Below are 24,876 nucleotides of genomic sequence, written 5' to 3'. Positions count from 1 at the left end.
TCCCCCACTTAAGTGAAGCCGAGCCTTCGATAAACCTGGGATGCGGAGAAAGCAAGCGTATCATCGGGACTGCTTGCTCGTAGTGATTATATGGTTGCGGGTTACCGGCAAAGGAATACTAACTTGTTACGAAGACCGCTTGACTTTGATCTTGAAGCTCCTACTTGATCAATGTCGATGTACTTTGTCAATATTGTGCGGTTGGTTCCCTTGAACCATTCTGTGTCATTAAGGACACCCGCGTAGTCAACCCCTATGAAGGAACATGTTACATGTCACGTAATTTGTGTTGCTTGGACGGTTTGGGATAATCGTTTGCACCAAGCCAACAAGTATATTTGAGCTGCATAACGCTCTTCATCAATTAGGATGTGCTGGAAGAGAGTCTTGAGGTAGCCACGGTGAAAAATCCATTATCATTGCCTAGTGGTCCAGGTGGAAGTGTACTTGACCGGGCAGTGCGTCAGATGAATGACCACACACATATACACACCTCATCACATGCTACTTTGTAGAATAGGCCATGTTGTTATCACCGACAGTGGATTCAATGCTGCCCTCTGAGACTTTCAAGCCGTGACATCCGACACCTCCACAGGCTCACAGAGACATGCTGAAAGATGCCTGTCCAGTGTATCCAGTATGGCAATCCGTGGCCGGTTCTTGTCTGTCTGCTGTTTCCACACCTCACGCTAAACTATCTGCAATGAGAGGAAGGACCCCGGCATTCTAACAATTAGAAGACGTGATCTGTAGAAAGAGAGTGTACAATCAGAGGGAGGGCCTGTCGCAATGCCAAGCACATACCATGGGGTCTGGAAGAAGAGAGCCAGAAGTGGCTGACAAGTAGACTGCGATGTGATGAACATGTTTGACTTGGCGTAGCCAGTGCTGGTCTTCTGAACCCTGGGAAAGCCACCCGTTGTTACGCTTGCAACATGTTTGGCCCTTGACCAGACAGTATGCTGAACTCTACGATGAATGAACCAAGTGATCGGAGTAATCACTCCCAGTGAATATTATTCGATGATGTGCACCCGGAAGTGAGGTAGAAACAGCTCGATATGCTTGGGGCAGCGACTGTCCTCTGACCCAGTAGTCAGCCATCTAGACGCTTCCGTCCTTCTTCAAGGCGCGTGCTCCTTCGCCTCTTTCAATCACGCCCCGAGCTAGACAACAATGAGCCAACCGGTGACATTCCTGATGCTCCCATTGACAACGACGCCAAAACATTCGTGCCGCCCGATCATAAGTACGGGGTCCCTCAAAGCCGCGGGGTTCGGCCAGCCTGGCAAGGTACGCCGCTCCATGCTGTCTCTCCTCCTTTCGACGAAAAATAGCCCATGCCGCATACTGTTGCTGGAACCACAAGAGGGACAGAGGACCGTTCTATCAACGCCCCATTGGAGATAACAAGAGGTAGCAACGGGGGGTGGGGTTGGCTTTCCCATACCACGAGCATGACGATGCCGCCTTTTACATTGGCGCTGCTGATAGTCTCTGGTGATCGGTCATTAATTCCTTTATGGCATGATTTGGGGTCTCGTCTCAATTTAATGACGTAGCAAAACCCTTTCGAGTATATGATTACAGCGCCAACGGGCGGAGCCAACGTAAAGTTCTAGAGACGTCAAAAATATGGCAGCACTCAACGTCACGTCGATGGTGCAAGGGCCAAACGAATCCTCTATGTCAAACCAAACGAATGGAACAATCCCAGATCATTAGGTATAACACCCGTCAACACGCAACCCATCACCTTGTTCAAAAAGCCAGGTCCTTGCGCCTAAGTTTGCTTGACGCGGCCTTCATCGGCCCTCATCGGCCCATCGCTGCCGGAATCGACTGATGAAAGTGTCAGCACACCAAGTAATCCGCTATCACATACATAATCAGGGTTACCCCTCCGACGCGAACCCTTTATTAGAAGCAGCATATTGGATGCGTGATACCCATGGCAACGATGAGACCTCTTATGGGCTGGTTTTGCCGCGCCGGGAGGAAGGCGCATGCTCCCACAACGTCTCCCGAGATGAGGAAGCCGAAAGTATAATATATTGAATGGAGTTGAGTCGCATCGTGTCCAGTTCTTCGGTAGTCATTTAATAACCGGGGAAACCCCCATCCTTTACCGAACGAAGCGTTCACGTCCCAGGTCGAGCAATCCGATTAGATCAAGCTCGAGTACTTCCGGAGTTGCCGGTTGGACGAGGCAGAGACGCTGCTGTATCTGGGAAATGGAGAAACGATCCGAAACAGAGGCAGTCCATGTAGTTTGTGAAGAGATGTGAGAGAAAAAGACAACTTGTTCCAGTTTCAAAGAATGCCGATCCCGGATCGCCGGAGTTTACACATCACAGAGTTTCCGGTCGTCCCTAGAAAAACCGGGGTTGCAATCTACCAACCGAGTCATGGTGTTTAGTTCGTGTCAGGTTTTGCAACTGTAACAATCTTGCAGGCTGGGCATCTGGCTTCAGTCCAACCGGGCTGGAGTTATGTCAAGCAATTGTTGGTTCATAGTAATCGTTAGCAGTGCTTTAAACATAGTTGCGACTGGAGGAACCCTTGCAATTATGGATAAAATGCCGAAAAAGAAATGACAACGTCTGCAGTAGGGATGGTGTTGAAGACAACGAAAACTAGGTGACACACGCTCACCTTGAAGGGCTTTGTTTCCCCCCCCAGTTTTTGGTTTGTTGTTTGAGGACATTCATTGCCAACCTGCAGGATTGCTCTCATTTGTGGCTGCGCAAATTGTGCATTGCAGTTCCCAAGTTGCTCACCTACGCTCTTTGGTTAAGATTGGGAATCCCGTATGGTCATGTCAGACAAGCTGTAGCAGCTGCATAGCAGCTGCAAGGTTATCTGATCGCCATCCCATCCATCCCCACGCGATGATCGACATGCGTCATTGACATCACAATCAGACTGGAAGGAAGAAGCTACGTTGGTAAATGTTCTCTTTTGTTAACAGACTGTATCGTCCTTCTCTCATATTAACTAGAAAGGTATCAACCCATCCCTCGTGGACGCACTCCGTCCACGGGGATATTGGTATCAGAAACGCAGGAAAGAAACGCCATGTGCGGGAGCCATTCCCTCGAGGCTTGCCATAACACAGATGTCCCGAGCTTATAAGCCTGGAAGCTGAGTCTCCCGTCTTTTTATCCAGTCATGACCTAATATGCACGTTGAAACCCAAACCCATGCCCAATGCAATTTAACAGATGTAGAAAATCCGAGAAATGGTGCAATGAGAGTTGCTTAAAGAAGGGCGGCAACGGCAAGACCACCGAGGACAGCGAAGACACCAGCAGTGGCCTGGGCAGCAGCAGCGGCACCAGTAACGACAGCAACGGTGGTGGAAGCAGTGCGGGTGGCGGTGCCGTTGGTGGCGGGGCGGGTGACGCTGGTGACGGTGGTGGCAGGAGCAGACTGGCTCTGGGTAGGGACAGCAGTGGTGGAGAGAGCGGTAGTAGAGTTGATGATGACGCTCTCCGAGGCAGAGGCAGAGGCAGAGGCCGAGGCGGAGGCCGAGGCGGAGCTGCTGACGGTGACTGGGACGGTGTTGGCAGACAAGGTAACGGTAGCAGTGCCCGAGGAGGCGATAACAGTGGTGGTGCCGGAGCTGGCGCCCTCGCCGGCGACAATGTGGAAGGGGTTGGAGAACTGGAAGTCGACGGTGGGGTTGGTCTCGGACCTGATAACCAAGCCGTAGAAGGCGTCCTTGCCGAGGGTGGAGGGGATGGTCCAGCTGTACTTCTCAGCCGAGTTGGGGATGCCAGCTGGGAGAGTTGTTAGTCTGGCCGGGCTTTATGTGTGCTGCCGTTGGCGGCGAGGTCAAGATACTCACAAGCAATGTCCAAGAGGGGAATCTGGGTGTTCTGGGTGGCGCCGCCAATAAGGCTGATGGAGACGGTTACATCCTTGAAGGCATCGGGAGCATCCCACTCGATAGTGAAGGTAGTGCCGGCGTTAATCTGCTCGTTGCTGGTGGGCTTGAAGATGGGGTTGAAGTTAGGGTTCTGGGCCAGGACGGAGGCAGCGAAGGCCAGGAAGCCAGCGGCGGAGATCTTGAACTGCATTTTGAACGGGTTGTTGATAGGGGAGAGGTAGCGATTAGAAGTTAAGAGGTTGATAGTGGAAAAATGACACGAAAGTCCAGGAAAGAGCGACTGGAGGGAAGGTAGTGAGTGAGTGAGTGGTAGGTTGGAAAGTGAGTGTAAGGGGTCTTCGCGACGTGGGCTAATGAGTGACTATATAAAAAAGAGCGGCAGGCTGAAGCCAGAGAGGACGAGACACAACTTGTTGACTGTTGGTTGGTGGGAAGAAAGGAGGGAGGGAAAGAAAAGACTAGACGACAAGACGAGGGATAGGTAGGAAAAGAAGAGATGGTGAGGTGAGCATGGCCCTGCTCGGGTGTGAGTGCTCTGGGCGCGCGGCAAGGGGGTGCAGGGCGAATGGACCATGGCCCATCCATGCCCATGGCCTGGCGGAGAGGAAGGAGCAGGAAAGGAGGGGACTCTCAAGGCATCCTGTCCCAGTTGGGCAAGGTTCACATGATGGCCTCATGGGGCCACGCACCAGGTGAAAGTGAGAGAGAGCCCGGGTACTGTGAGGCACAGAAGGTGAAGCCACTGCAGTTGGGCACAATGCTCTTGTCATCTTCTGCGTCCCATCGTCGCAATTGTGCACTGCGCCGCCTCCAGAGCAAGCAGGGGTGTGGAAATTAAAGACGAGATTGCTACAGCATGATTGGGTTATTAGAGAGCGAAGCAGGGGGGTGGAGCATTGAATTTCACTGGCGCAGGTACCTTGCTACCTACCCCAAGGCAAGTACTTCCCGTCAGCTTCAGCTCCAGCGGTACGTACCCATCCACACATTTCCACCTCGAAGTGAACACCATCTGATGCGTGGAAGCGCGTGGGTTTTTAGCACAACTCGTGGAGCTGTGAGCATGCTAGCGTCCTCTGCAAGAAGCAGCAACAGCAGCAGCCGCTGGGCGCCACAGCGCGGTACTTTTTCAAAAGTAACTTTTTCCAATGAGGGCAAGGTACAGATCATAGCCGAACAAGGCTGAGCCAACGCGCTTTCCGCTTCTCACCCTGTGGGTCATGTCTCTGTCCAATGAGACGTTCAGCGCAATACTTCCTTGGACACCACCTATCGTCCCGCTCCAGGGCAGCCGGGCGAGCCAGGTACACAGGACCCAGGGGTCAGGGTGACCGAGAAACTTGAGATCTCCCACGCTTGACAAACCCACCTGCATCCGAAGCTTTTTTGGGCCAGGTAGTACGCAAACTGGTAGGCTGTATGGTTCGCTCCAAGGCAGCAGTGGCATAACCATCACCATCCATGATTGATGCGTCTCATTCGCAACTCCTCTCTCCAAAGGCCCTTTCCCACATTCCTGTCGCTAGGCCTGGATGAGAATGGCTCCCCTTTCTAACAGCCGCGTAAGCATGGAACCTGGGTCGTCATGGAGTCTGGAAGCTGGAAGCAGGAAGCAAACATCCAGCGTCGAAAAGCACCTGCACACAGGGCCGGCTTGGGCCAAGCCGTCAACAGACCCAGGCTATTGACAAGGTACATCCAAGGGGTGAAAGCTTCACGGGGGAGCACTGTCACGGCCGGCTAAAGACCAAGGACGACAAGACGGAATTGCGGCTAGGGGTTCCTACTAGACAATTTCTCCCTCACACAGTCTTGAGTCTCGCCCATCGAGGGAATTTCCCCAGCCATCTAGCCGGCGACCAAGAACAGCTCGACGTAGGTATGTTCACTTGGATCAAGTACACGCCGACAGGTGTGGTTGATGTCTCGCTCCGATGAGCCCACACGGGGCCTAGATAATGTGACGTCTATTATAATACCCTCACAGAAGACATGCGAATAGCATTTCTCACCCAGCTCTTTTTCAATTAGTACAGTCTCTCACCCGGACAAACGATTAATCAGGAGTACGTACCGCGCAGAAGCGACACGGCCTGCAAGGAACCAGAAACCGACGGATACTGTCTTCCTGAATAGGGCACCAGCGCAGCCGCCAGTTGTCTGCGCCCCCCGCACAACTGGTACCAGTCCATCCCGTTCCCTTTTCACCGACATCCTGGAGCGAACGTCCAACATCGGTCTCGCGTCAAAGCGGTCATTTAATCTTACTGCACCGCAGCCTACTGCAAGACGACAGCCGAGCAAGGGGGCTAGTTGGCACTCTGAGCAACAGTATCCGTACATGATGCAAAAAAGGATCTTTTGCGTTTACGGCCCTTCGAGAACCGCGCGAAGGAGCGGCACTAGCTGCCAAGCGAGAGCAAGAGACTACGATCAAGGAAGAAAACTTTGATTCAATAGTCAGTCGATCCGATTTCTTTGCCCAGCGTTTCCAATGGTGGGTGGCAGTTACATTCTCCCTATTCCGGATTACAGATTGAGCGGATGCTACCATCTTTGGCCGCATGGCGCAATCACGGAACGGACAGCCTTTCCTGCTGGCAGTCGTGGGTGATCCTGTGCATTCGGCACCCGTAACTTTCATTCTCGCCTCTCGGTGACCTCCCATAACCTAGTCCTAGGGGAAGGTGAGCGAGGGCATCGTGGGCCTGGAGACATAGAAGGAGTCCCCGCCAACTAGGCCTCAACTCTCTGCCCCGGATGGCTTAATCCATGCGAGGCGTCGGACATAAGCCGCACGCGTCACGCAGTCAAAGTTACAATCTTTTTCCATCTCGTGGCTTTGCATATACTCCGCGCTTCATCGACAAGTTCATTCGACTTGCCGAATGCGGGCCTTTTAGCCATGGCAGTGGCACTCAACCCACAGCCATCTCCCATCACAGAACGATCCGATGTTTTGCAGACAACACCGCCACATCCCAAATTGGGAGAGAAACCGAAGGAACGACTCGTCCAACGCATCGGGTCGGCCGTCAGCAAGGTCCCCATCGCTTCTCTGCCCTGTCAGGGTTTCAACACCAAACTCTATTGCCCACAGAAGGGGGACTGAACAAGCAACACCCCTCAGTTGTGAGGGCATTGCTAACGGGAAAATTTGTGGCCAACAGCCCCTCATCCAGCCGCTGCTGCCAGACGACGTCATGAGTCAATCAAGGCCTGCCGGGAAAACCAAATTGAACTGTGACAATAATAGCCCGTCGCATGCGCAGTAGCAGCCGGCGAGTTTGAACTCTTCTAAATGAGGCCATTTCAAAGACACCGACCTCCCCCCCCGTCTTACCTTGGTCCTGTATGCCTGTCAACCGTTTGACAAGTTTGCTTCTCCTTTGCAACTCTATAACGCAGTCAGCGTCACTAGCACCAACAACTCGAATACGGTTGAGTACGGGCCATTGGTTTCCCAGCTTCCTGCGGTCAAGTGGCACGGCAATGTTACTCTTCTGCGATGTCTCTGTATGCTATGCCACAAGGCCGCACTGCGACCACCGCCGATGTCGTTGATCCATCAGCCGCCGTCCCATTACAGACACAAAGGCTTTTGCCAGCGGTGTAGCTCCGGTAGCCGGTTAATGGTGCCAAGACGCCCGATACCTGCACAAGTTTCGCTGCCGTTCGGTGAACCCCCTTGACAAGCGACGGTGTGACGGAAAGTCGCATCGTGGCTAGCCTGTCAACTTTCCGCAGCCTGAAATCTCGGCTGCATACACAAGAAGCCCGAAGCAGCCATTTATTGAACGCACACATCAGCCCTAAGTCACCCCGTAAAAGGGAAACAGGTTGTACTGGACCCAGCACGGTACTTTCCTGGCCCTTTGCCAAGTTGCGCCAGAGAAAAAGCCAACCCAAGCCGACCACTAGGCCATCAGGCCACTGCACGCTAGCGTAGAAAATATCGTCAAGATGGTTGCATTCCCCAGCTCTCACCCTTTCATGGTTTCAAAGCCAGACAAGACAGCGATCTGATCCAATCCGCCGACCGTTGGAATGCCTTGCTTTTAGCAGGGTACGCTATCCTTTGGTGCGACGCCATGTCCGGATCTAGCAGCGTTTTTCGCTCCTCTCTGTTGCCATCATCTTGATGTGACGGCACAAAGAATGCGCCCTTGGTTTCCGGGCTTTGGGGATCGACAAGGCCTGTTGGTGATGCACCGCGCTCCATAGCCGGGCCACCTGTCCGCGGCTACCGGCGAAGGTATCTCCCGGCGGGAGTGGAGAGCGAGCCGGTGCTGCGGAGCGGAGGTCGCGGTGACCTCTGTACCCCACCTCGCCAGATGGGCCCTTGATCTCCAGATGCGAAAGCGCCTTCTACAGAACAAGAAAAGGTAGATGCTGAAGAAATCAGCCGCGTGGGTATCGCGGCACGGTGGCTTGCGACATCGCGATCCGCTTTGTGTCACCAGAAGCTTCGCCCTGCGGTGCGGAGAAGGCGCCCACGTGACCACCCCAGTCCCGATGCGTCTCTTGCAGGCAAACGTCGTTCCCGCCTGGAAGTGATAGAACTTTGTGGAATCTACTGGCCAACCCTGGCATCCCGAGCATCGCGAATGGCATCACATTCGCACTTGAGATAAAAAGGCTAGGCTGCTTTTCCGCCCGCACAACTCCTCCCCCCTCCCAACCACTACAACCAACTTCGCGTATCTTCCGCTCGGTCTTCCCTTCCAACGATAGCTTTTCACTCCCACCTAATCGAGATTACAAGTTCCCCCTTGCTCGAAATGACCGGCCCAATCACGGAGTTCATTATCCTAACGCTCAAGAACCACGCCACCTCCCCCTCCCAGCCTCCCGCAGCCTGGTCTGATGTTACGGACACTCTGAAATCCGTCCCCGGTGTCGATGCCGTGTACACGGGCACACAGATCGAGGACCCCTCCAAGACGGTCCTCGTTGTGCAGTGGGCCTCCCCCGACGCCTTCTCCGCCTTTGCCGCCTCTGAATCCTACATGCCTTGGTTCGCCTCCCTCAAGGCCGTCTCCGCCCACGCCTCCCCCGACAGCCCGGGCACCGCTCCGCCGCTCTTCTACAAGGTCCCCTTTACCGCTGACTCTGACCCAGCTGCGGTCCTAGGCGCGCCTTGCACCGAGGTCTTTGTCGCCTATGGCGTAGACGACTCCTTCGCGGGCCGGACGGCCGACTTTGCCAAGGGCCTTGCAGATGGGAGAGCTTCGGTAGAGGGGTTCCACGGGCATGCATATGGTGAGATTTCGACGCCGCTCGCTTTAGAGGGGTCCGGCGATGGGGAGAAGGGTCCCGCGGTGACGCTGCTGCTGGGTTGGGATAGCAAGCAGGCGCATCTTGACGCCAAGGCCAGGCCTGGACGTAAGTACAACCCCCAGAGTGCCGAGAGACAATTAGGTAGGGCTCCCTGCGAAAGGGATGCGATGGCTAACACACATCTCACAGCGATATCCAACAACATTGATCTGCTAAGAACAGGCCGCAAGGGCATTTCCATGGTAGGTCACTGTCGTCATCCAAGGATGCAGTTCTGTGAAAGTCTGACAGGCACTGACCACTAATAGTATCACGTAAACCTGAAGCGGCTTTGAATGATGACGAAAGGCGACCAGGAAGAAGTCTATAATTTGATGGGAGAAGAAAACGAACATGGTTTGATCATGACTCAAGACTGTACTCTACGATGGGCTACAAATGAAACTTGTGAAAGACATTACCAGTGACAAGTTCCCTACCCTTTGTAGATTGTTGCTTGCGATCCCATATGAAGTTGCTGGTACACAATTAGTGTGCGGTTGGTAAGGTCATCGACTTACGAGCTACTAAGTAAGAAGCGTATATGCTAGAATCCTTTCGGCAAATTTGGCCGGTATGGCTAGCGGTCGATGGCCGGCTTCAACCCCGAAACATGATGCCTGCCCCCACACACGCATTAGCAATTCGTTCTCCCACCGTGAGGTCTTGGCCGGCAACCTCAGCGACTGAGCTTCATCTTCTCCGCCAAGAGGCGGAAAGGAAAGTGATTAAGCTTGTCCGCGCCACCACGAGATAAGATGAGCACGTGTTGTGATAGAGATCAGGGAAAGTGAGGCCGAGTGTATGAAAATTTGTGATGTACGTATTCTGGGCGATGTTGGGATCGGATCACCAAGTTCCGGGGCTCAAGGCTGCCATATCCATCAGGGCATCAGGGTTGTGTGAGTGAGGCGATGTGGATGATAGGGCGGCAGGCAGGCAGATAGGCAGATAGGCAGGGCAACGGTTGACGGGGCGCGCAACGGTGATGGTGAGGATATGTGCAGGGAGTCAAGATGTGCTAGAGAATGGATAAAGTAAAAGAGAGTAGTGCACTATTAAAAGTAGTACCTCCTCTAAAAGCACCATTGATCAGACGAAGTTGATCGAGACCTGTCCCCCTTTCCAGATGTAGCCGGGGTTTCACGGCGAAGCTGCTGCCGGAAACCGATCCGATATCCCCCAAATGTGGCGATGATGTTTCGAGAAAGGAAAGAAACTGTACCATTCCGCCCGAAATTTTGGTTTGCCGAACTAAGATTTGATAGTCAGTAAAGTCATAAACGTCGTCAACGTTAGATCCGGTGCTTTTCCGATTCTGTTGTCAATGTTAGCACTTGCGGTTCATAGTCTTGCAAAGTGTCTGGTATATGTTAAGTTTGCGTACCGAGACGAGAGTAAAGCATGTATAGCGCCATCCGATTGCACTCTTCGGTTCCGGTGATGGTGACCAACCGTTCGTTGCTGTTGTCTTGAGGCTCGTTTATCTTAATCACACTGCCACTGATCTGGCGTATCTCGTTGATCTTCTGACCACCCTTTCCGATGATGGCTCCGACCATATCGTTGGGGATGTAGATCTGCTGGGTCAAGGGAGCACCGGCGACAGCACCTCCATGAATGGGCTGAGCCGGGTGAGCGCCGTGGGGTTGGGGAACGGCGGCACCGGCATGGGGCTGCATAGGAGCGGCAGCACCGTAGCCACCAGCTTGCGCCGCACCGTAGTGAATGGGCATTGCCGGGTTCGGCTGAGCGGCATGAGGGGGGTACGGCTGTGCGCCATACGGAGCGGCGGGGAGGCCATGGTGCTGAGCGCGGGCGTCGTGCCTGCGGTTGTAGTTCTCGCGGTTGCCATAGTTGCCAGTGGTAGGCTGCGGGCTATACGGGACGACCTGCATGCCACCGGGGACAACGCCGGCAGGGCCGCCACTTCTCGTGGCGTACGCGGAGGCAGCCGGGCCACCGAAGCGGTCGTTCAACTGCTCGAGTAGAGTGCTACCGACATAGTAAGTCGCGATGTGGACGGCATCGGCGACTCCCATGACAACCAGCGAGCGCTCGGTGGACAGAGGCAAGCAAGAGTCGGAAGCGTTAAGCCGAGCGCCAGAAGCCTCCTGGATCTCGCGAATGCGAGCGCCGCCCTTGCCAATGATGGACCCGATCAAGATATGAGGAATCAGCAGGCGCAGAGGGTAGGTCTTCGACTGCGCACTCGACGGCTCGGCCAGGGGCTCGTTGTTCAGGGTTCGAATGATGAGACCGAAGGCCTGGTCACTTTGTTAGCTGGATCGTCGGATGGTGAGAGGAGGGCGAGGGTGCCAACCTTAGCGGCAGCGTCGACAACGCCGCTGACAGTCAAGATACGCTCGACAGCTCCCTTCTGGTAGTCACTCACGGTGCACTTGGCACCGGACATCTTGCGGATATTGGAAACGTTCTCTCCGCCCTTTCCGATGACCGTGGCGGCTTCCGGGCTAGAGATGACGGCGCGGATGTGGATCCAATCTCTCTCGTCATGGCTCGCCGAGGGGGTCGAGGTTGCAGGGACAGAACCAGCGACGGAGCTCTGGATGGGCTTCGTCTCGGTACCCTCAGCATCGGTCTGCTCGGACTTGGCATCGGAGCCGTTCGTCTTCTCTGCGCCGTTCGTGTCCGTAGTAGGGATGGTGCTGGTCTCGGGAGGCTGTGCCATTTCAACCTCCTCGTCATTCTTCAGGATCTTGTCCAGGGCCGGGCGCTTCGCGTCCGGTTGATCGTTGCTCCGCGACGGGGAGGAAGTCTCCTCCAGAGGGCGCTTGGCCGAGTTTGCGGGCTGGGTGGGCGAAGCGGACATGATGGGCTAGCTGTTAATGTCTCACACAAGTTTTCGCGATTCCGTCTAGGTTCAAGAAGAGCTTGTATTCGACTATCTACACCACAACGGTTTTCAAAGGAAAACGGGCTGGTGTAGTGGCGTAGTCGGGATCGGGTTCAGAGTAGATCTCTTCGGTGAAGTGGCTTTGATCGTGCAGGATGAAGGTCGTAGGGTAGAGAGAGGGTCGTGACGTTGACAAGAGATCGGGATGTGGGTTCAGGATGACTCCTATCCTATCAGGGCCGAGGTAGATGACTTCCGAAATCGTGAGAATCGTAGAGAAACTCAGGTCAAGCGGAGGGAAGGCGAGACGATGCGGAGAGGTAGCGGGCGGGCGGACAGGCAGTAGATGGATGATTTAGGGGAGTAAAAGAGGTAGAGAAGGAGGGAGGGAAGGAGCTGATGGTAGACAAAGGTTGTATCTGGGAGGCGATTCGGATGCAGAAGCTCAAACCTTTCTCCGTCAAACAAACAGTCCAAGCTGCGAAGGCAGGGCAGGGAGCTGCGCAAAAGTGTTGCGACGGGTTGTCAAGTCTGCAAGCAGAGCTTTGATGTTTCTCTTCTGCGATGTCTCTCGTGGCCTTCTAGAGCTCGTCAAGCTATAGAACGAAACGGGGACTGGCGACGCGCCGACGGTCGGGTCAAATGACCTGGAGAGCAAGAGCTTGAAGGCGACACGTGAGGTGAGCGAGAAAGGAGTTGATGCGCTGCGCCGTGAGATAATACAACCCACCGAAAAGGAAGTTTCGAAGGACGGAGGGGTGGGATGGGGGAGGGATAAATGTCGAGGATTAAAAGAGATGGGGAGGGAAAGCCGTGCAAACAGATGGGTTGGAAGGGGGTTCCGGATGTCTCGAAGAGGTTTGAGAAACGGATGGGTGAGGGCAAGATCTTGTCAGAAAAGATCGGCCTCTCACGCTTTGCTCAGGGCCAAAAGCGCAAGTGCCAGCGCCAGTGCCCAGCGCCAGCCCCGACGAGCCACCTCAGGCGCAGCCAACAGGGCAGGGTGCACCGTGCCGTTGGCCCGTACAGTGTTGGACGCATGCGCACGGTAATATTCCTTCTGTAGGAACGAGGAGTGGGTGAGCCTCACAGTAAGCGATGGGTTTCCCCAGTCAATTAGGCAAATGGGGAATTGGGGGGGGGGGCCTTTTCTTTGGATTGTTTCATTAGACAAATGCAGCGAGCCGCACAGTGTCTGCCTTCCACCAACCTGCCCTGTTTCCCTCTTGGCAGAAAAACGAAAGAGAACGACCAAAGGCGACCTGCAACCTGCAACCTGCAACCTGCCTCCAATATCCGTACGGTGGTGCCCTGGATTGTTTCCAATGCAAGTGAATGCTCAGCACCAACGGCTTGTAGTGCGCACAACCATCCCTACGGAACATCGCGTCTTGTCGTAGAATCTACGTCGACGCCGTACACCTTGGACGCTCACCAAACCAGCATTCAACAGCCGCCTTTTTCCATCGCACTCTACTCTCCCGATTGGTGTCATCTGTCAGCTTACCAAACTACCAAGAGAGCCAAGATAGCGTATCATCTGTGCAGGCCGCGCGCTGTCTGTCCCCTGGGAATGTCGACAGCGTCCGACACACAGTGACACCTTCTTTGAAACAGGCAGAGACGATCTAGCGCCCGAACACGCCTTATTTTCTCTGACAGGGGTGAGATCAGACGTGCGACACCATTGGACGTCTTCGTTGCTCCGACGGGCCGTGTGCGTTTTTGCTTTGGGGCCGCTCTATAGACCTTTCTGCTGTCGTTGCTTGGACTGTTTCGTTTCTTCCGGGGGACCCTCTGAAGGTCGCGTGCCTCCTGCCTAGAATTGCAACCTGTCACCAGATATCAGATCGGTTGGACTGAAGCAAGGCCGTTAGCCAGCTAGCAACGTCTGACTCTGAGAGATCGGGACTTGACACACGACATGAGCGAATCACCTCGACCCGCCGGTGACAGGTATGCCTTGAGCTTGGAACAGAGCTTGCAAGAACTGCAAGAAAGAATTCAGCAATACAAGGAGGAGCTTGCAACGGTTTGTACCTCGCTTCATGCTTCTCAGCAACCCCGAGCTGACATTGAGACAGCTGCAACGAAATGGTGGGCAGAGGAACGAGCATCTATCCAGAGCAGGAAGGGCGCCCTTTGAAGTCATGGAGGGCGCTTTCAAGCAAGTTGCTGGCACACCCCCTTTCGTGCCTTTCTCGGACTCTGTATTGCCCGCGCTTGTAGCCTTGCGGAAAACTCATCAGACCATTACGGAATCCCGAGCGTATCTGACCAGCCAAGAGGCCTCTCTGGACCAGACGAAACGCCGGCTCGAAAATGAGCAGGCAAATCTGGCCGACCAGAGGCTTCTGCAGCAGAGTCTAGAGAGGCGCATTCAGTCTCTCAAGAACGAGACCGAATCTCGGATGGAGTTGACGCCCGAACAGGCAGCCAAGGAGAGACTGGACGAACTCAGGCATTTGAAGAAGCGCTACGACAAAGAGACATCCAGACTACTCAAGGCTCTGAGGAAGTTCATTGACGATCATCTGGCGGCTCAGCTGGCTGCGGAAGAACTTGGTGGCCCGGTAGTGGGTGATATGATGGAGGTCGACTCTGACCAACTGATTGCGGGCTTCAATGCTCAGGGCCGCCCGGCTAAGGTCAAGCTCAAGCCGGACGAAGACAAGCGACAACGGCGGCTCGAGGAAGTATGGGGTCTGCCACAAGAGGGCGCAAATGAGAGGCGCGGCGAGGCGGACGAGGCAGCAGCCGCCAGCCGCGAAATGCGGGAGCTCACAGAACAACTGCTGAATCAACTCGTGGAGGCAGGGGGCGACAACACGGCGGCGTACGTCAAGCTGCCCAAGGAGACAGCAGCGGCTCGGTTCCTCGTCAGGTCCAAGGTGGCACAGTTCCACCCCAGAGACGCTACGAAGCTCAAGCTGATTGATTTTGGGAGGGAGCTGGATGACTAGGAGTGCCTGGTTTGCCGGACACCCGTGCGAGTGCAACGGAAATGCGCAGATCCCCCCCCTTGTGGAGTTGGACAGCCAGGCAATCAAACTGAAATTTTTGCAGTGGCATATCCTCCCTGGGCCTTGCAATGTTACAGAAAAGCTCCTGATGTTAAGGGTTGGGCAACTCGAGTCAGGACACATGGCTGTCCTGTTATCCTATAGGCTCAGCAAGGCCCTTAAGAGGCTTCAGTAGCCACAGTGCGGACTCGTTTTCGATACTTGCGATGCACAGTGTCTGCGATTGACTCTGCACTTTCCTCCATTTAGGGACAGAACAGAAAAAATGATGGTGTCAAGATTGGAACTTGGCGTATGCGTCTTTGAATATACTTTGACCCTGGAATCATGCGAGGAACTGTGTGTAAACTTTGCGTGCTCGAGAATTGTGACTCGAGGCACTTGAAGTTCAGGCGATGGGTCTCGAGGCTATCTGGTTCTCCTCCCGACAGATCATCGCAAGATGGAAGGAACTTTAGTAGCAATCAGAGACCAGGACGCAACTCACCTTACCTGCGAAAATGGAGTACAGAGTACCAGGTAGGTGAGTTAGATACCTGTAGCCTGATGACGACGACTCGACCTGCCTGCTATGTAGGTAATCAAGACAATTCGAAAAGCCGTTTCCCATTGGTCAATTCATCATCCGCGCCCTGGCGCGTCGTCGCGACACCGCCAAAGTGCCCACATGTCACAGCTCTCTAGTGGCCGAGCTGCTAGCTATTACATAGAGCCACCTACGACAGTCTTCGTCCCCTCCCCCCTCCTCTCCCACTGAACAGTACGTTAGACGTCTTATTTTGTTAGATATCCCAACCCAAACGAAAAAAACAAACAAAAACAAAACATGAGCCCTTCTGAGCCTGTCGCCGCACAACAGCAGCAGTCCGACCCTCCCGCAAAGCGAGTCAAGACCACCTCTGACGACGCTCCCGTCCCCGCCGCCATGGAGCCCTGCCCGCCTCTCCAGGTCAAGAAGCTTTCGGACAAGGCTCGCCTGCCTACTCGCGGCAGCCTCTACGCCGCCGGCTATGATCTCTACGCCGCAAAGGCCACTACCATCCCCGCGCGCGGCAAGGCCCTCGTCAGCACCGATATCGCCATCTCCGTCCCTGCCGGCACTTGTACGTCCGTGTCGTCCTCGTCGCGATTGAGGCCCCTCCCCTTCTGCCCCGTTGCCCCTTCCTCCTGTCTGAGTGCTAGCTGACCGTGGTCCTCGTACACAGACGGCCGCATCGCCCCCCGCTCCGGTCTCGCCGCCAAGAACTTTATCGACACGGGCGCCGGTGTCATCGACGCCGACTACCGCGGCGAGGTCAAGGTCCTCCTCTTCAACCATGCCGACGCCGATTTCGAGGTTGCCGAGGGCGACCGCGTCGCCCAGCTCGTCGTCGAGCGCATATTCACCCCCGAGATCGTCGAGGTTGCGGAGCTCGAAGAGAGCGTGCGCGGCGCTGGCGGCTTCGGCAGCACGGGCGTTGCTCTTGCGTAGTGGAGCTCTCAGCACAGAAGCAGGATACCGACCTATCTACCATATGGCTGTAGTTAGATAGCAAGTGGTGGCTAGGTGGCATCACCATGGGCGAAAAACAAAGTGGGAAAGAAAAAAATGGCGTGTTTATAGAACAAGGGATCAAAAATAGACGAATGATGACTACGACCATGATATGCGTTTTTCTATCCCGACCGATCTACGCCGCCCCATGCAATTGATAAACAGCCAACCCCCCCCCCTTTTGTGTACGTGTGTTTAGGCATCTATGAGCCTCTCCTAGTCAAAAGCACACAGCCCGCCCTCAACTCTGGCCTACAACTTCTTCGCTCGGAACTCCACAACCGGCTCCCTCAAGCTCGCCAGGTTCCTCACAAGCTTCAGCTCCGCGCTCTTGCTCTTGAGCAAGTGCAGCCTCTTCCTCCCCTCCTCCGTCGTTTCATCCACCCCGGCGGCCCGCACGACCTCCTGCATCCCGCGCGCCGTCTTCGCCAGCACCTCGTGCATGCTAGCCAGCACCATCTCCGCCGCCTTGGCCAAGGGCAGCTCCAGCGCGTCTACCTCGTCGCCGCTGAGCCACGACTTGCGGTCCTTCAGCAGGCCCTCCCCTTCCTCCCCTTCACCGGCGGCACCGGCGCCCGCTCCCCCAGAGGCGGCAATGACGGCCTCGCGCATGCGTACCGTCATCAGCGCGGCGAACATGTCGCCCGTGCCGGAGAAGTAGGCGTCGATGGCCGGGAAGACGATCTTGAAGAGACGCGGTTCGCTGGTGGTGGGCGACATGCTCGAGCCGACGACGGAGAGGTGCGAGGGCGGGTGGTCGGGCGAAGCGAGGGATACAGAGGTGATTACGACGTGAGGGATGCGGTACTTGGTGTGCAGGGCGCGGATGGCGGTCTGGAGGGTCTGCATGTCTGTGATCTTTACACCTGAAAGCAGTCTGTCGGGGGGTGTCAGTTGGGTGTGTGCCTGTTCACAGCAGGGTGGGCTTCCATCTGACTGGAAATCAGGAGAGGAGTGGGGACGTGGAGTGAGGGGAGGAGGGGTTTGGTTGCGTACTCTGCCTCGAACTGATTCGGGAGAATCAAGTCGGCGTACTCGACAAGCGACTGATACGCGGGCACGACCTCCTCGGCGACATACAGCCTCCCGTTGTCGCCCATAACGGGGTCTAAGACCCAAAAGAAGTTCCCGGGTGTGCCCGCGGCCGTCTGCTTCTGCTTTAGCTCCTTTGCGATGTCGCCCACGGCGACAACAGCCTCGGCGCCCGGGATATATCCCGAGAGCATCATATCAAAGTCGTCAAGGTACGACTGCTTGAGGCCGTCGAAGAGGTCCCGAATCTCCTGCGCTGATACCCTGGTGCCCTTCCATTGCCTATAACCTGTGTGGTTGCCTTGGGAGGTGTCAGTCGTGATGAAGGTTTCTAGAGGTCAGGAGTGGAAAGGGTGTGTGTCTCACTGAATTGGACGGTGTTGAGGGCCGCGACGTCGTAGCCGAGGGACTGCAGCGTGAACACCGCGATTTTGTTCCCTACGTTTCTGCAATAGACCGTAAGCCAGATTTCCTTTTCGACCAAATGCCCCGGGCACCCGTGAGCGTGTCCGGTGGGGAGCGAAGACTCACCCAGATACAACCTTTGATTAATAGTCAGTCACACATCGCAATGGCGGTACATCAGCTTGGGGGTGTGCCTTACGTGACTGGCGACGGCCAGGACGCGCGTATCCGGGATAGGCAGTTCTGAGGCCATGACGCCGGTGCAAGACTGAAAGTTCAGGGAATGCGATTTCGCCGTCCAACTTCTAGACGCGTATATACTCGGAGGTCGAGGTGGTTTCAGATGTCAGAAGTTGGATATGGGCGGGGGTAGTCTATCGGAATGCCGATGCGCGGAGCGATCCAAGTGTCTATGCAACGATGTATGACAAACAAGAGATGTGGGTTTGAACCCCAGACGTTACAGGACCAAAAGCCGAAGGAAAGGAACGGGACTATGTATCGGCGCAAGATGCCGAGTGTCTATAGATTTGTACTCGAGAGAGATATCGCTTTATCGTAATCGTAAAGTCGGAAAGGTGACTAAGAGTGAGATTCGAGAGCATGGACCGATGTAATGCGGTTCCAGGTCCTTCTAGCTTCGCGCGTTCCCGCTCTGACTCTGATGCAACGGCCGGTGCCCGTCCAATCCGATAATTTCAAGGGTTCCAAGTGTGCCAGTCCGTCTGGTGTATCCGTACAAAAAGATGACCCCGCCAAAAGGGTGGTGCATCGAAGAACCCCGCATTAGCCCGAGATTGGGAACTTCAGCCACCTAGGGTATTGGCTGCTGAGCCAGGTGGAAACAGCTGGCGCACCTTGATCGAGAATTATTAGAATCACGAGATTGAAATGCCAATACGGGGAAAACTGGCGCGTCAAGCGTGAGGCCTCGAATGGGCGGGTGTGTGAATACGGAAACAATGCTCTCATTATCTTGCGTGGTCCCTAAAGTGTTTTTCGCCTCTCGTCTACCAACGCAATGCGCAAATTCTCTACTTAGACAAATGCAAAACTCAATCCAGAGTGAGAAGAACAGGCCCTTTTGCCCTGTCCCAGATCCCATGAAACGCCCGCATTATCAACTCCATTCGATCGTCAATTGCTGATTTACTCCTCGTCGCCAATCTAAATAGACGTCATTGTTAGTCGCGATTTTGCAACAAGCGTCTCGGGTAAACTTGCCTTGGGCGCCAGGTAGAAGCGCAGGTAGCTCTGGCCCACCAGAGTGTACTCGACCAGCAGCGGTACCTCGTTTGACAGGCAGATCTTGACCTGCTTGGAAATGGCGGCAGCCTTGCAGAAGTTGACCAGGTACTTGAGGGAGAAGGTCAGCGAGACGGGCTCCGACAAGGCAATGTCGACGTTGAGCTCGGGCTTGTCGACGTTGGTGTGGCTTCGAAGGGTGACGGATCCGTTGCCGATGTCGCCGTTGCATGCGAACTTGACACCGTCCTTGCTTGCGTCGATCGTCACTATGGACCGCGGCGTTAGTGGTTGGCTTCCTCTCCCAGGGTTGAACGCCATTGGGGACTACTTACCTGACTCGCTCATGGCCATCAGATCCATGCAGATACGCTTGAACTCGCTGCTGGGCATGGTGATCGTTGCAGCGTAGTCCGTCTCGGGGATACCCAGATGCTCCTGATCGATGTCCATCAACTTGAGGTCGTACTCGCTGATGCGGTCGTTCTCGGAGCTCTCAAAGAGAATGTTCAGGCTGTCGGGTGCGTCCTCGGCCTTGAGCGTCAGAACATCGTCCCCCTGAGCAGCGCGGAGAACCTTGGTCAGCGACCCCAGGTTGACACCAAGCGCTATGTTGCGATCACAGCGATAGGGGGAGAAGGCCTCGGTCTTGAGAGCCATAGACACCAGGGCAACATGCGAGTTGTCCATGGCCTGGAGCATAATGCCGGAGTCATTGCAGTCGAAATTGCAGTCCTGAACGAGGTCCTTGATAGCATCGACAACCTAGCCAGGTCAGCAAAAACAAGACACTACAACTTTGGGAGTGCGGTTGCTTCACCGCGACGCAGTACCTTCTTCAGGATATCGGCCTGGTCGAGTCTAGCTTCCAACATTTCTGTGTAATGTTAGCGTCATGCGCCGGGAGCGGAAACAGCCTAAAGGACATTCAGTGAGGGGCTAATACATACTGCCTGGTTATGAGTGTGGGAAACAAAGAGGATAGGGGTATCTTCAGAAATCAAAAGTAGAAGAAGAGAAAAGTGCAGAGGTGATCGTGTGCTGTACCGGAAAAGTTGATCGTCAAAATGTGTGGTTGAGGGGTTGGTGAGGAAGAGAAGGACTTGACGCGGAAAGCACTTTAATGGGCAAACACGGTCGCGCGTCGAGGTGGGCTGGAGAAGAGGAGACAACGCGTCAAGCGTTTAATAGGGCTTGACGCCAACCTAACGCGCGCGGGGCCGAAGAATGCTTGTTGCCTTCCAGTGTCGGTCTGTCCTTCTGATCGATGATGAATGGACCGTGCACTATCCACCTCCTTACCTAGGTACGTAAGGGACAGTGAGCCAGGCGCACCTTCCTACCTGAGATGGCTGGCCCGGGCTCACCGAGCACCCCTCCACTCGTTCAGGGGGGCGCGACTTCCAAGTTGACAGCCCCTGAGCCAGTGGCCCCTTTACTTTCCTCGACAACCAGGGGGAAGGAGACAGGTGTTTCTTTGTTCAACACATGTACTGCGCATTACCTAGGTAACAAACAATGTAGCAACACGTACGGATTTTGCATAGGTAGCATTAATTACACAGACGCTGATATTAAATATACACAAAGGCAAATAAACAAATCGAAGTGCTTTTCCCCTGTCTTACTGCTCTACTAGAACAATAGCACTAGTCTGTACAGCTTATTCTGTCTCAGATTGGAACCTGCGCTGGGTGCCCGTGGGCGCGCATCAGTGTCATCATAAAGTACACATGGGCAACTAAACAAATAAATCCCCCCGTCCACGTGTCCTTGAGTCCCTTTCTATATGCAATCAGTAGAAGTTGACTATGTTGAAAGAGATTATGTATCAGAAACCAAGGCAAAATATAACAAATCAAATGTTCGAATGACTGTAGTCAGTTAGAGTCTTCTGTTCTCAAACGCCGTGTCCATCATCAAAAATATCATGTCCTCGTCACATCGAAACGATGCGTGACGGATTCGTCCCAGTCCGTGGGCGGGGTCGGAGGTTGATGACCATCTCAAGCTCCTTCATCATGCCTCTGTTGGCGTCGGCCTTTTCTTTGGCGATTTCTCGCTTTTCCCGCTCTTCTCTCATCTTGATTATGCGCTCGTCTCTCGTCAATAGGCTGCGAGGCCTAGGTTGAGCGACAGCCTCGAATATCTCTTCTGTGTCGGGTTCTCCTGTGCTACTGAAATCGAAGCTGGAGGGGGACTCTCCGTTCAGTGCCTTGAGCGCTTCGGCAGCCCCCCCCTCGTCGACTGTAGTGAGACCGCTGAGTGAACTAGTTGGGGAAAGCAGTGTGCTCATGGAAGACAGCCTTTTCTCGTTCCGGTCGATACCCAAAGCGAGCGCTGCTTTACCTTCTTCCCAAGCTTGCATCAGAATTTTCAGGTCTGCTCCGATAGATTCGTATTGCAACATCAGGCTCGAGCCAAGTTCGGATATGTCGTCGGACTCGTTAAGGCTTCGGTCAGACTCTTCTCTCAGCAACGTCAACTTGGCTTGCAAGCCGCGGATACCGCTGGATAAGGAGTTGAGTTTCCGTAATTGCGATCTCCATCTCTCTCTACCAGGCGTCAGGGGCATCTTCGGAGTTGGTGGCGGCGGGAAAGCTACGGTGTGTCAGTTGCTAGCGAACGTGACATTAGGGAAGAGCCACCTACACTCCTCGTCGCTTAAGAGTTTCTTCAACCTCTCAGACGCTTTTTGAGTGGCCGTGTTTAAAGTGCGAACCGCCTCTACCGTTGTTGTCCATTTCAAAAGGTCGCTGCTGTCACCACTTGCATCCAAGGCTAGCAGCGCACATAAAAACATCTTGCGAATGGTGTGGAACCGTGCGGCAAGTATCTTGAGCGTTCGCAACGATTCGTTGTCCTCGAACTCATTCTCCTGGAAGCCCTGCTTGGCATCAGACATGTCGAAGTCGCTGATGTCGTAGATATCGTAGTATTTCTCTAGGTCAAGTTGTTCCGAGAATGCCTTCACTATCGAGACGGTTTGATCGTATGCGGGAATGACATCTGCAAAGCAGGCCCTGAGAGCCTTGCGTAGACGCACGCACTTGCGTGTCTGTGAGCGATCCTCGATACGGCTGATGGGCGGAAGAGGCGCACTCCTAAACTGTCTGTCAGCGCACCACAGACCTTTTCTCATCTGCGAGTTACGCTCGGAAGACAGAACTTACAGACGGTAGCCTCTTGAAACAAGTTCCACCTCCTGCACCAGAGCAATTGCTGCGCCAGTCGCGCTGTCGAATTCCTGAGAGTTTGAAACAAACGCAGTGACCTCTGAGAGGGCCTGCAGCCGTCTGTACCTTAGCCATTGCCTTCGCATGAACACATGGGCAATCCCTGCAGCGACCACGACGGCTAGCAGAATAACAACAGCGCGTCTCTTGTTCAATGGACCAGTTCCCGCAAGCCAGTTGATCGAGACGGCCAGAGCCAGTGCCCCTAAGACGACGACAGCGGCGCCGGTCGAGTCGAGCAGCTTGTCGGCCGGATTGCCGTCAACGGTAGCTTGGGCGGGTCGGGATGAAGCATGGTGCTGGGATAATATGGAGTGCCCACTCAACAGCTGGGATGCGATAATAGTATAGCGAAATTGCTCGAGGAACTTGGAGTTGTCGGCTCGGTCAATCCTGGACGCTACCGCGGTCTGGAGAGGATACGCAAGTCAGTAATTTCCCCATATGTTGCAGATAGGGGAATTTCAAAGATGCGCACAGAATAGCTTCGCCGGTACGACTTGTCGGAGGCCGCCTTCGTGGGTATGTCGACTCGGAGGGGGTTGTTACGGAATCTCGACCTGACCATCGGCCGACCTGTCGGCGCGAATTCGGGGCTCGAGGGAGGCGACACATCATAGGTTGGATCGTCGTGCGCCCATCCCGCCTGCTCGGCTTCGCCTTCGTCTGTCTCGCGCGCGCGCGCATCTCGTCAGCAGGCGGTCTCGGTAGAAGGTCGTTGGTCCTTATTTCGGAATGTTGCACTTACCACGAAGGTACTCGGCGAGCGGCGACTGGTCAAACACGACTGGCTCCATCTAGCGACCTGGCAAGTATCGGCGAGGCAACTGCAAGCAGCACGGCCATCTGTCGCTCTTAGTCGTTGGGTTTGGCCGCTGCGTCGTGAGAATCGTGGACGGAACAATGGGCGAATTGCGATCGAATAACAATTCGACAGACTCAGTAGGAACGCAATGGCATGTGCAGAGGGCGTATGGACGGTCCGTCGGGGGATATATACGAATCGAATGGACGGGTTCGTTGTGATTGCGGAGGTTGCGCAGGGGGATGGGAGGGTGGAAGGGAGAGTTCGCTCAAAGCGCCGACCCAGCTCACTCGCGAACGGGGAAGGAAACTGGACCCCTGCAAGCACCGATTAAGGTGCAAGGGGTGGTCGGAGCCTCGGTGGGGTGATTGCATATGATCTGCTCCAGCTAACGGAGCGTTCTAACGGTATCACGGTGAAGAGGAGAGACAAACAGCCCGCCGAAGATGTGGCTTGTGCACCGTACCTGGTACCTGGGCATTATTTGCATATTTTTAAATTTGGTAAATGGGATGACCACTGGGCGGAGCCGAGAACGAAGTGCACCTAGGCTCCACTACATCTGGGGATGCTAGTTAGCTCGGAACATCAGAGGGCCGGATTCCCCGAGGAACTCCGCCAGCAGCGCTAGCTAGGTACCTAGGTAGTCACAGATTACAGATACGGATACTACCCAGGTACGACTAGCATTACCTAATACTAGGTCCTCAGAGTGAAGGAAGAGCTTCACGACACGAACAAACACTACCTGACCCTCACTTCACGAAGCGCATCAACACAACGACGCAGCACAATCGGAAGACCCGAGATCTCCCCGTATCGCCTCAACCGAACAAGAACGCCTCAACGACCTGAAACCCAGAAACATACATACACACGAGTCCGCAAATATGCCGTCGGAACGCGACTACCAAATTTCCCCCATTGTGCAGGAATCTGTGATGCACAACACAAAGGTGGGATGGCTTCTTGACAGCCCTCAACATTTGCGACGGGCACAACTTTCCACTAACACACTCATCTTATGTGCGCAGACCCTCTCGAACCTGCAAAGTCTCACGGCCTCTCTCTTCGGCGTTGCGGCCGGCATCCTTGGTCTCGAATCCTACAGCGGTTTCCTGTTTTACTTTCTCTTCTCCTTCTTAACCGTTGGCTTGTTTTACGTTCTCCGAATCGCTCCGGAATCAACATCGGCAGGCTTGCCGTTTCTCGATACGAGCCGCTACTTCAAAGGGCCATTGGATGTCTGGACGAGTGGGTTGTTTGGTGGGTTGCCTGGCTTCATTCTTACCTGGACTTTATTTTACGGTATCGTGCGGGCTTAATGAATGATACGGAGGGTTAGAAGTGGCAATGCTGGCGTTAGGGCGCTGAGGGGATACTACAAAGACTAAACGCAAAACGTATTTCATGATAAAAACCAAATAGCAATGAAGCAAACACCGCTGTCACGGCGCTACAAATAAACCATGCGACGTCGCAACCAACACCGCCGCATCTTCTCCAGAACCGAACATTTGTTTCC

The 24,876-nt window shown here is 54.5% G+C and overlaps 11 protein-coding genes across 11 annotated transcripts; 4 read left to right on the top strand and 7 right to left on the bottom strand.

Annotated features, from left to right (window-relative positions):
* Positions 1-1,954: 1,954 nt before the first annotated feature.
* Positions 1,955-4,393, bottom strand: CDEST_02842 (uncharacterized protein). The gene is made up of 2 exons (XM_062919001.1): positions 3,854-4,393; positions 1,955-3,785 (listed from the first exon to the last, which is right to left on the bottom strand). The coding sequence occupies exons 1-2, from the start codon at positions 4,083-4,085 to the stop codon at positions 3,265-3,267; spliced, it is 753 nt and encodes a 250-aa protein (XP_062775052.1). The 5' UTR covers positions 4,086-4,393; the 3' UTR covers positions 1,955-3,264.
* Positions 4,394-7,234: 2,841 nt separating this feature from the next.
* CDEST_02841 (uncharacterized protein) lies at positions 7,235-7,615 on the bottom strand (the record flags this gene model as incomplete). Its single annotated transcript, XM_062919000.1, has 2 exons — positions 7,235-7,292; positions 7,395-7,615. The coding sequence occupies 2 exons, from the start codon at positions 7,613-7,615 to the stop codon at positions 7,235-7,237; spliced, it is 279 nt and encodes a 92-aa protein (XP_062775051.1).
* An 840-nt stretch (positions 7,616-8,455) lies between these two features.
* On the top strand, positions 8,456-9,683 carry CDEST_02840 (uncharacterized protein). The gene is made up of 3 exons (XM_062918999.1): positions 8,456-9,280; positions 9,365-9,417; positions 9,484-9,683. Exons 1-3 carry the CDS (start codon positions 8,677-8,679, stop codon positions 9,508-9,510), a joined length of 684 nt encoding a protein of 227 aa, XP_062775050.1. The 5' UTR covers positions 8,456-8,676; the 3' UTR covers positions 9,511-9,683.
* Positions 9,684-10,215: 532 nt separating this feature from the next.
* On the bottom strand, positions 10,216-12,976 carry CDEST_02838 (Putative K domain-containing protein). Its single transcript, XM_062918997.1, has 3 exons — positions 11,538-12,976; positions 10,602-11,481; positions 10,216-10,532 (listed from the first exon to the last, which is right to left on the bottom strand). Exons 1-3 carry the CDS (start codon positions 12,045-12,047, stop codon positions 10,510-10,512), a joined length of 1,413 nt encoding a protein of 470 aa, XP_062775048.1. The 5' UTR covers positions 12,048-12,976; the 3' UTR covers positions 10,216-10,509.
* CDEST_02839 (uncharacterized protein) lies at positions 10,221-10,488 on the bottom strand. Its single transcript, XM_062918998.1, has one exon. The coding sequence runs from the start codon at positions 10,440-10,442 to the stop codon at positions 10,236-10,238; it is 207 nt and encodes a 68-aa protein (XP_062775049.1). The 5' UTR covers positions 10,443-10,488; the 3' UTR covers positions 10,221-10,235.
* A 279-nt stretch (positions 12,977-13,255) lies between the features above and the next one.
* CDEST_02837 (Putative centromere protein Cenp-K) lies at positions 13,256-15,415 on the top strand. The gene is made up of 2 exons (XM_062918996.1): positions 13,256-14,103; positions 14,156-15,415. Exons 1-2 carry the CDS (start codon positions 13,996-13,998, stop codon positions 15,032-15,034), a joined length of 987 nt encoding a protein of 328 aa, XP_062775047.1. The 5' UTR covers positions 13,256-13,995; the 3' UTR covers positions 15,035-15,415.
* Positions 15,416-15,783: 368 nt separating this feature from the next.
* On the top strand, positions 15,784-16,739 carry CDEST_02836 (Putative deoxyuridine triphosphate nucleotidohydrolase, dUTPase, dUTPase-like superfamily). Its single transcript, XM_062918995.1, has 2 exons — positions 15,784-16,197; positions 16,300-16,739. Exons 1-2 carry the CDS (start codon positions 15,921-15,923, stop codon positions 16,563-16,565), a joined length of 543 nt encoding a protein of 180 aa, XP_062775046.1. The 5' UTR covers positions 15,784-15,920; the 3' UTR covers positions 16,566-16,739.
* CDEST_02835 (Putative pyridoxine kinase, pyridoxamine kinase/Phosphomethylpyrimidine kinase, ribokinase) lies at positions 16,576-18,753 on the bottom strand. Its single transcript, XM_062918994.1, has 5 exons — positions 18,265-18,753; positions 18,192-18,202; positions 18,027-18,106; positions 17,625-17,961; positions 16,576-17,505 (listed from the first exon to the last, which is right to left on the bottom strand). Exons 1-5 carry the CDS (start codon positions 18,316-18,318, stop codon positions 16,881-16,883), a joined length of 1,107 nt encoding a protein of 368 aa, XP_062775045.1. The 5' UTR covers positions 18,319-18,753; the 3' UTR covers positions 16,576-16,880.
* Positions 18,754-19,013: 260 nt separating this feature from the next.
* On the bottom strand, positions 19,014-20,446 carry CDEST_02834 (Putative proliferating cell nuclear antigen, PCNA, DNA clamp superfamily). Its single transcript, XM_062918993.1, has 5 exons — positions 20,261-20,446; positions 20,144-20,187; positions 19,646-20,075; positions 19,290-19,579; positions 19,014-19,232 (listed from the first exon to the last, which is right to left on the bottom strand). Exons 2-5 carry the CDS (start codon positions 20,183-20,185, stop codon positions 19,215-19,217), a joined length of 780 nt encoding a protein of 259 aa, XP_062775044.1. The 5' UTR covers positions 20,186-20,187; positions 20,261-20,446; the 3' UTR covers positions 19,014-19,214.
* Positions 20,447-20,861: 415 nt separating this feature from the next.
* On the bottom strand, positions 20,862-23,780 carry CDEST_02833 (Putative vezatin, Myosin-binding domain-containing protein). Its single transcript, XM_062918992.1, has 5 exons — positions 23,295-23,780; positions 23,025-23,212; positions 22,484-22,956; positions 21,963-22,414; positions 20,862-21,911 (listed from the first exon to the last, which is right to left on the bottom strand). The coding sequence occupies exons 1-5, from the start codon at positions 23,341-23,343 to the stop codon at positions 21,250-21,252; spliced, it is 1,824 nt and encodes a 607-aa protein (XP_062775043.1). The 5' UTR covers positions 23,344-23,780; the 3' UTR covers positions 20,862-21,249.
* A 360-nt stretch (positions 23,781-24,140) lies between these two features.
* Positions 24,141-24,876, top strand: CDEST_02832 (Putative ER membrane protein complex subunit 6). Its single transcript, XM_062918991.1, has 2 exons — positions 24,141-24,307; positions 24,386-24,876. Exons 1-2 carry the CDS (start codon positions 24,242-24,244, stop codon positions 24,674-24,676), a joined length of 357 nt encoding a protein of 118 aa, XP_062775042.1. The 5' UTR covers positions 24,141-24,241; the 3' UTR covers positions 24,677-24,876.

This window comes from Colletotrichum destructivum, chromosome 2 (assembly GCF_034447905.1).
Source record: "Colletotrichum destructivum chromosome 2, complete sequence".
NCBI lineage: Eukaryota > Fungi > Ascomycota > Sordariomycetes > Glomerellales > Glomerellaceae > Colletotrichum > Colletotrichum destructivum.
The sequence above is the reverse complement of the archived record's forward strand: the minus strand, read 5'-3'. Positions and strand labels throughout refer to the sequence as shown.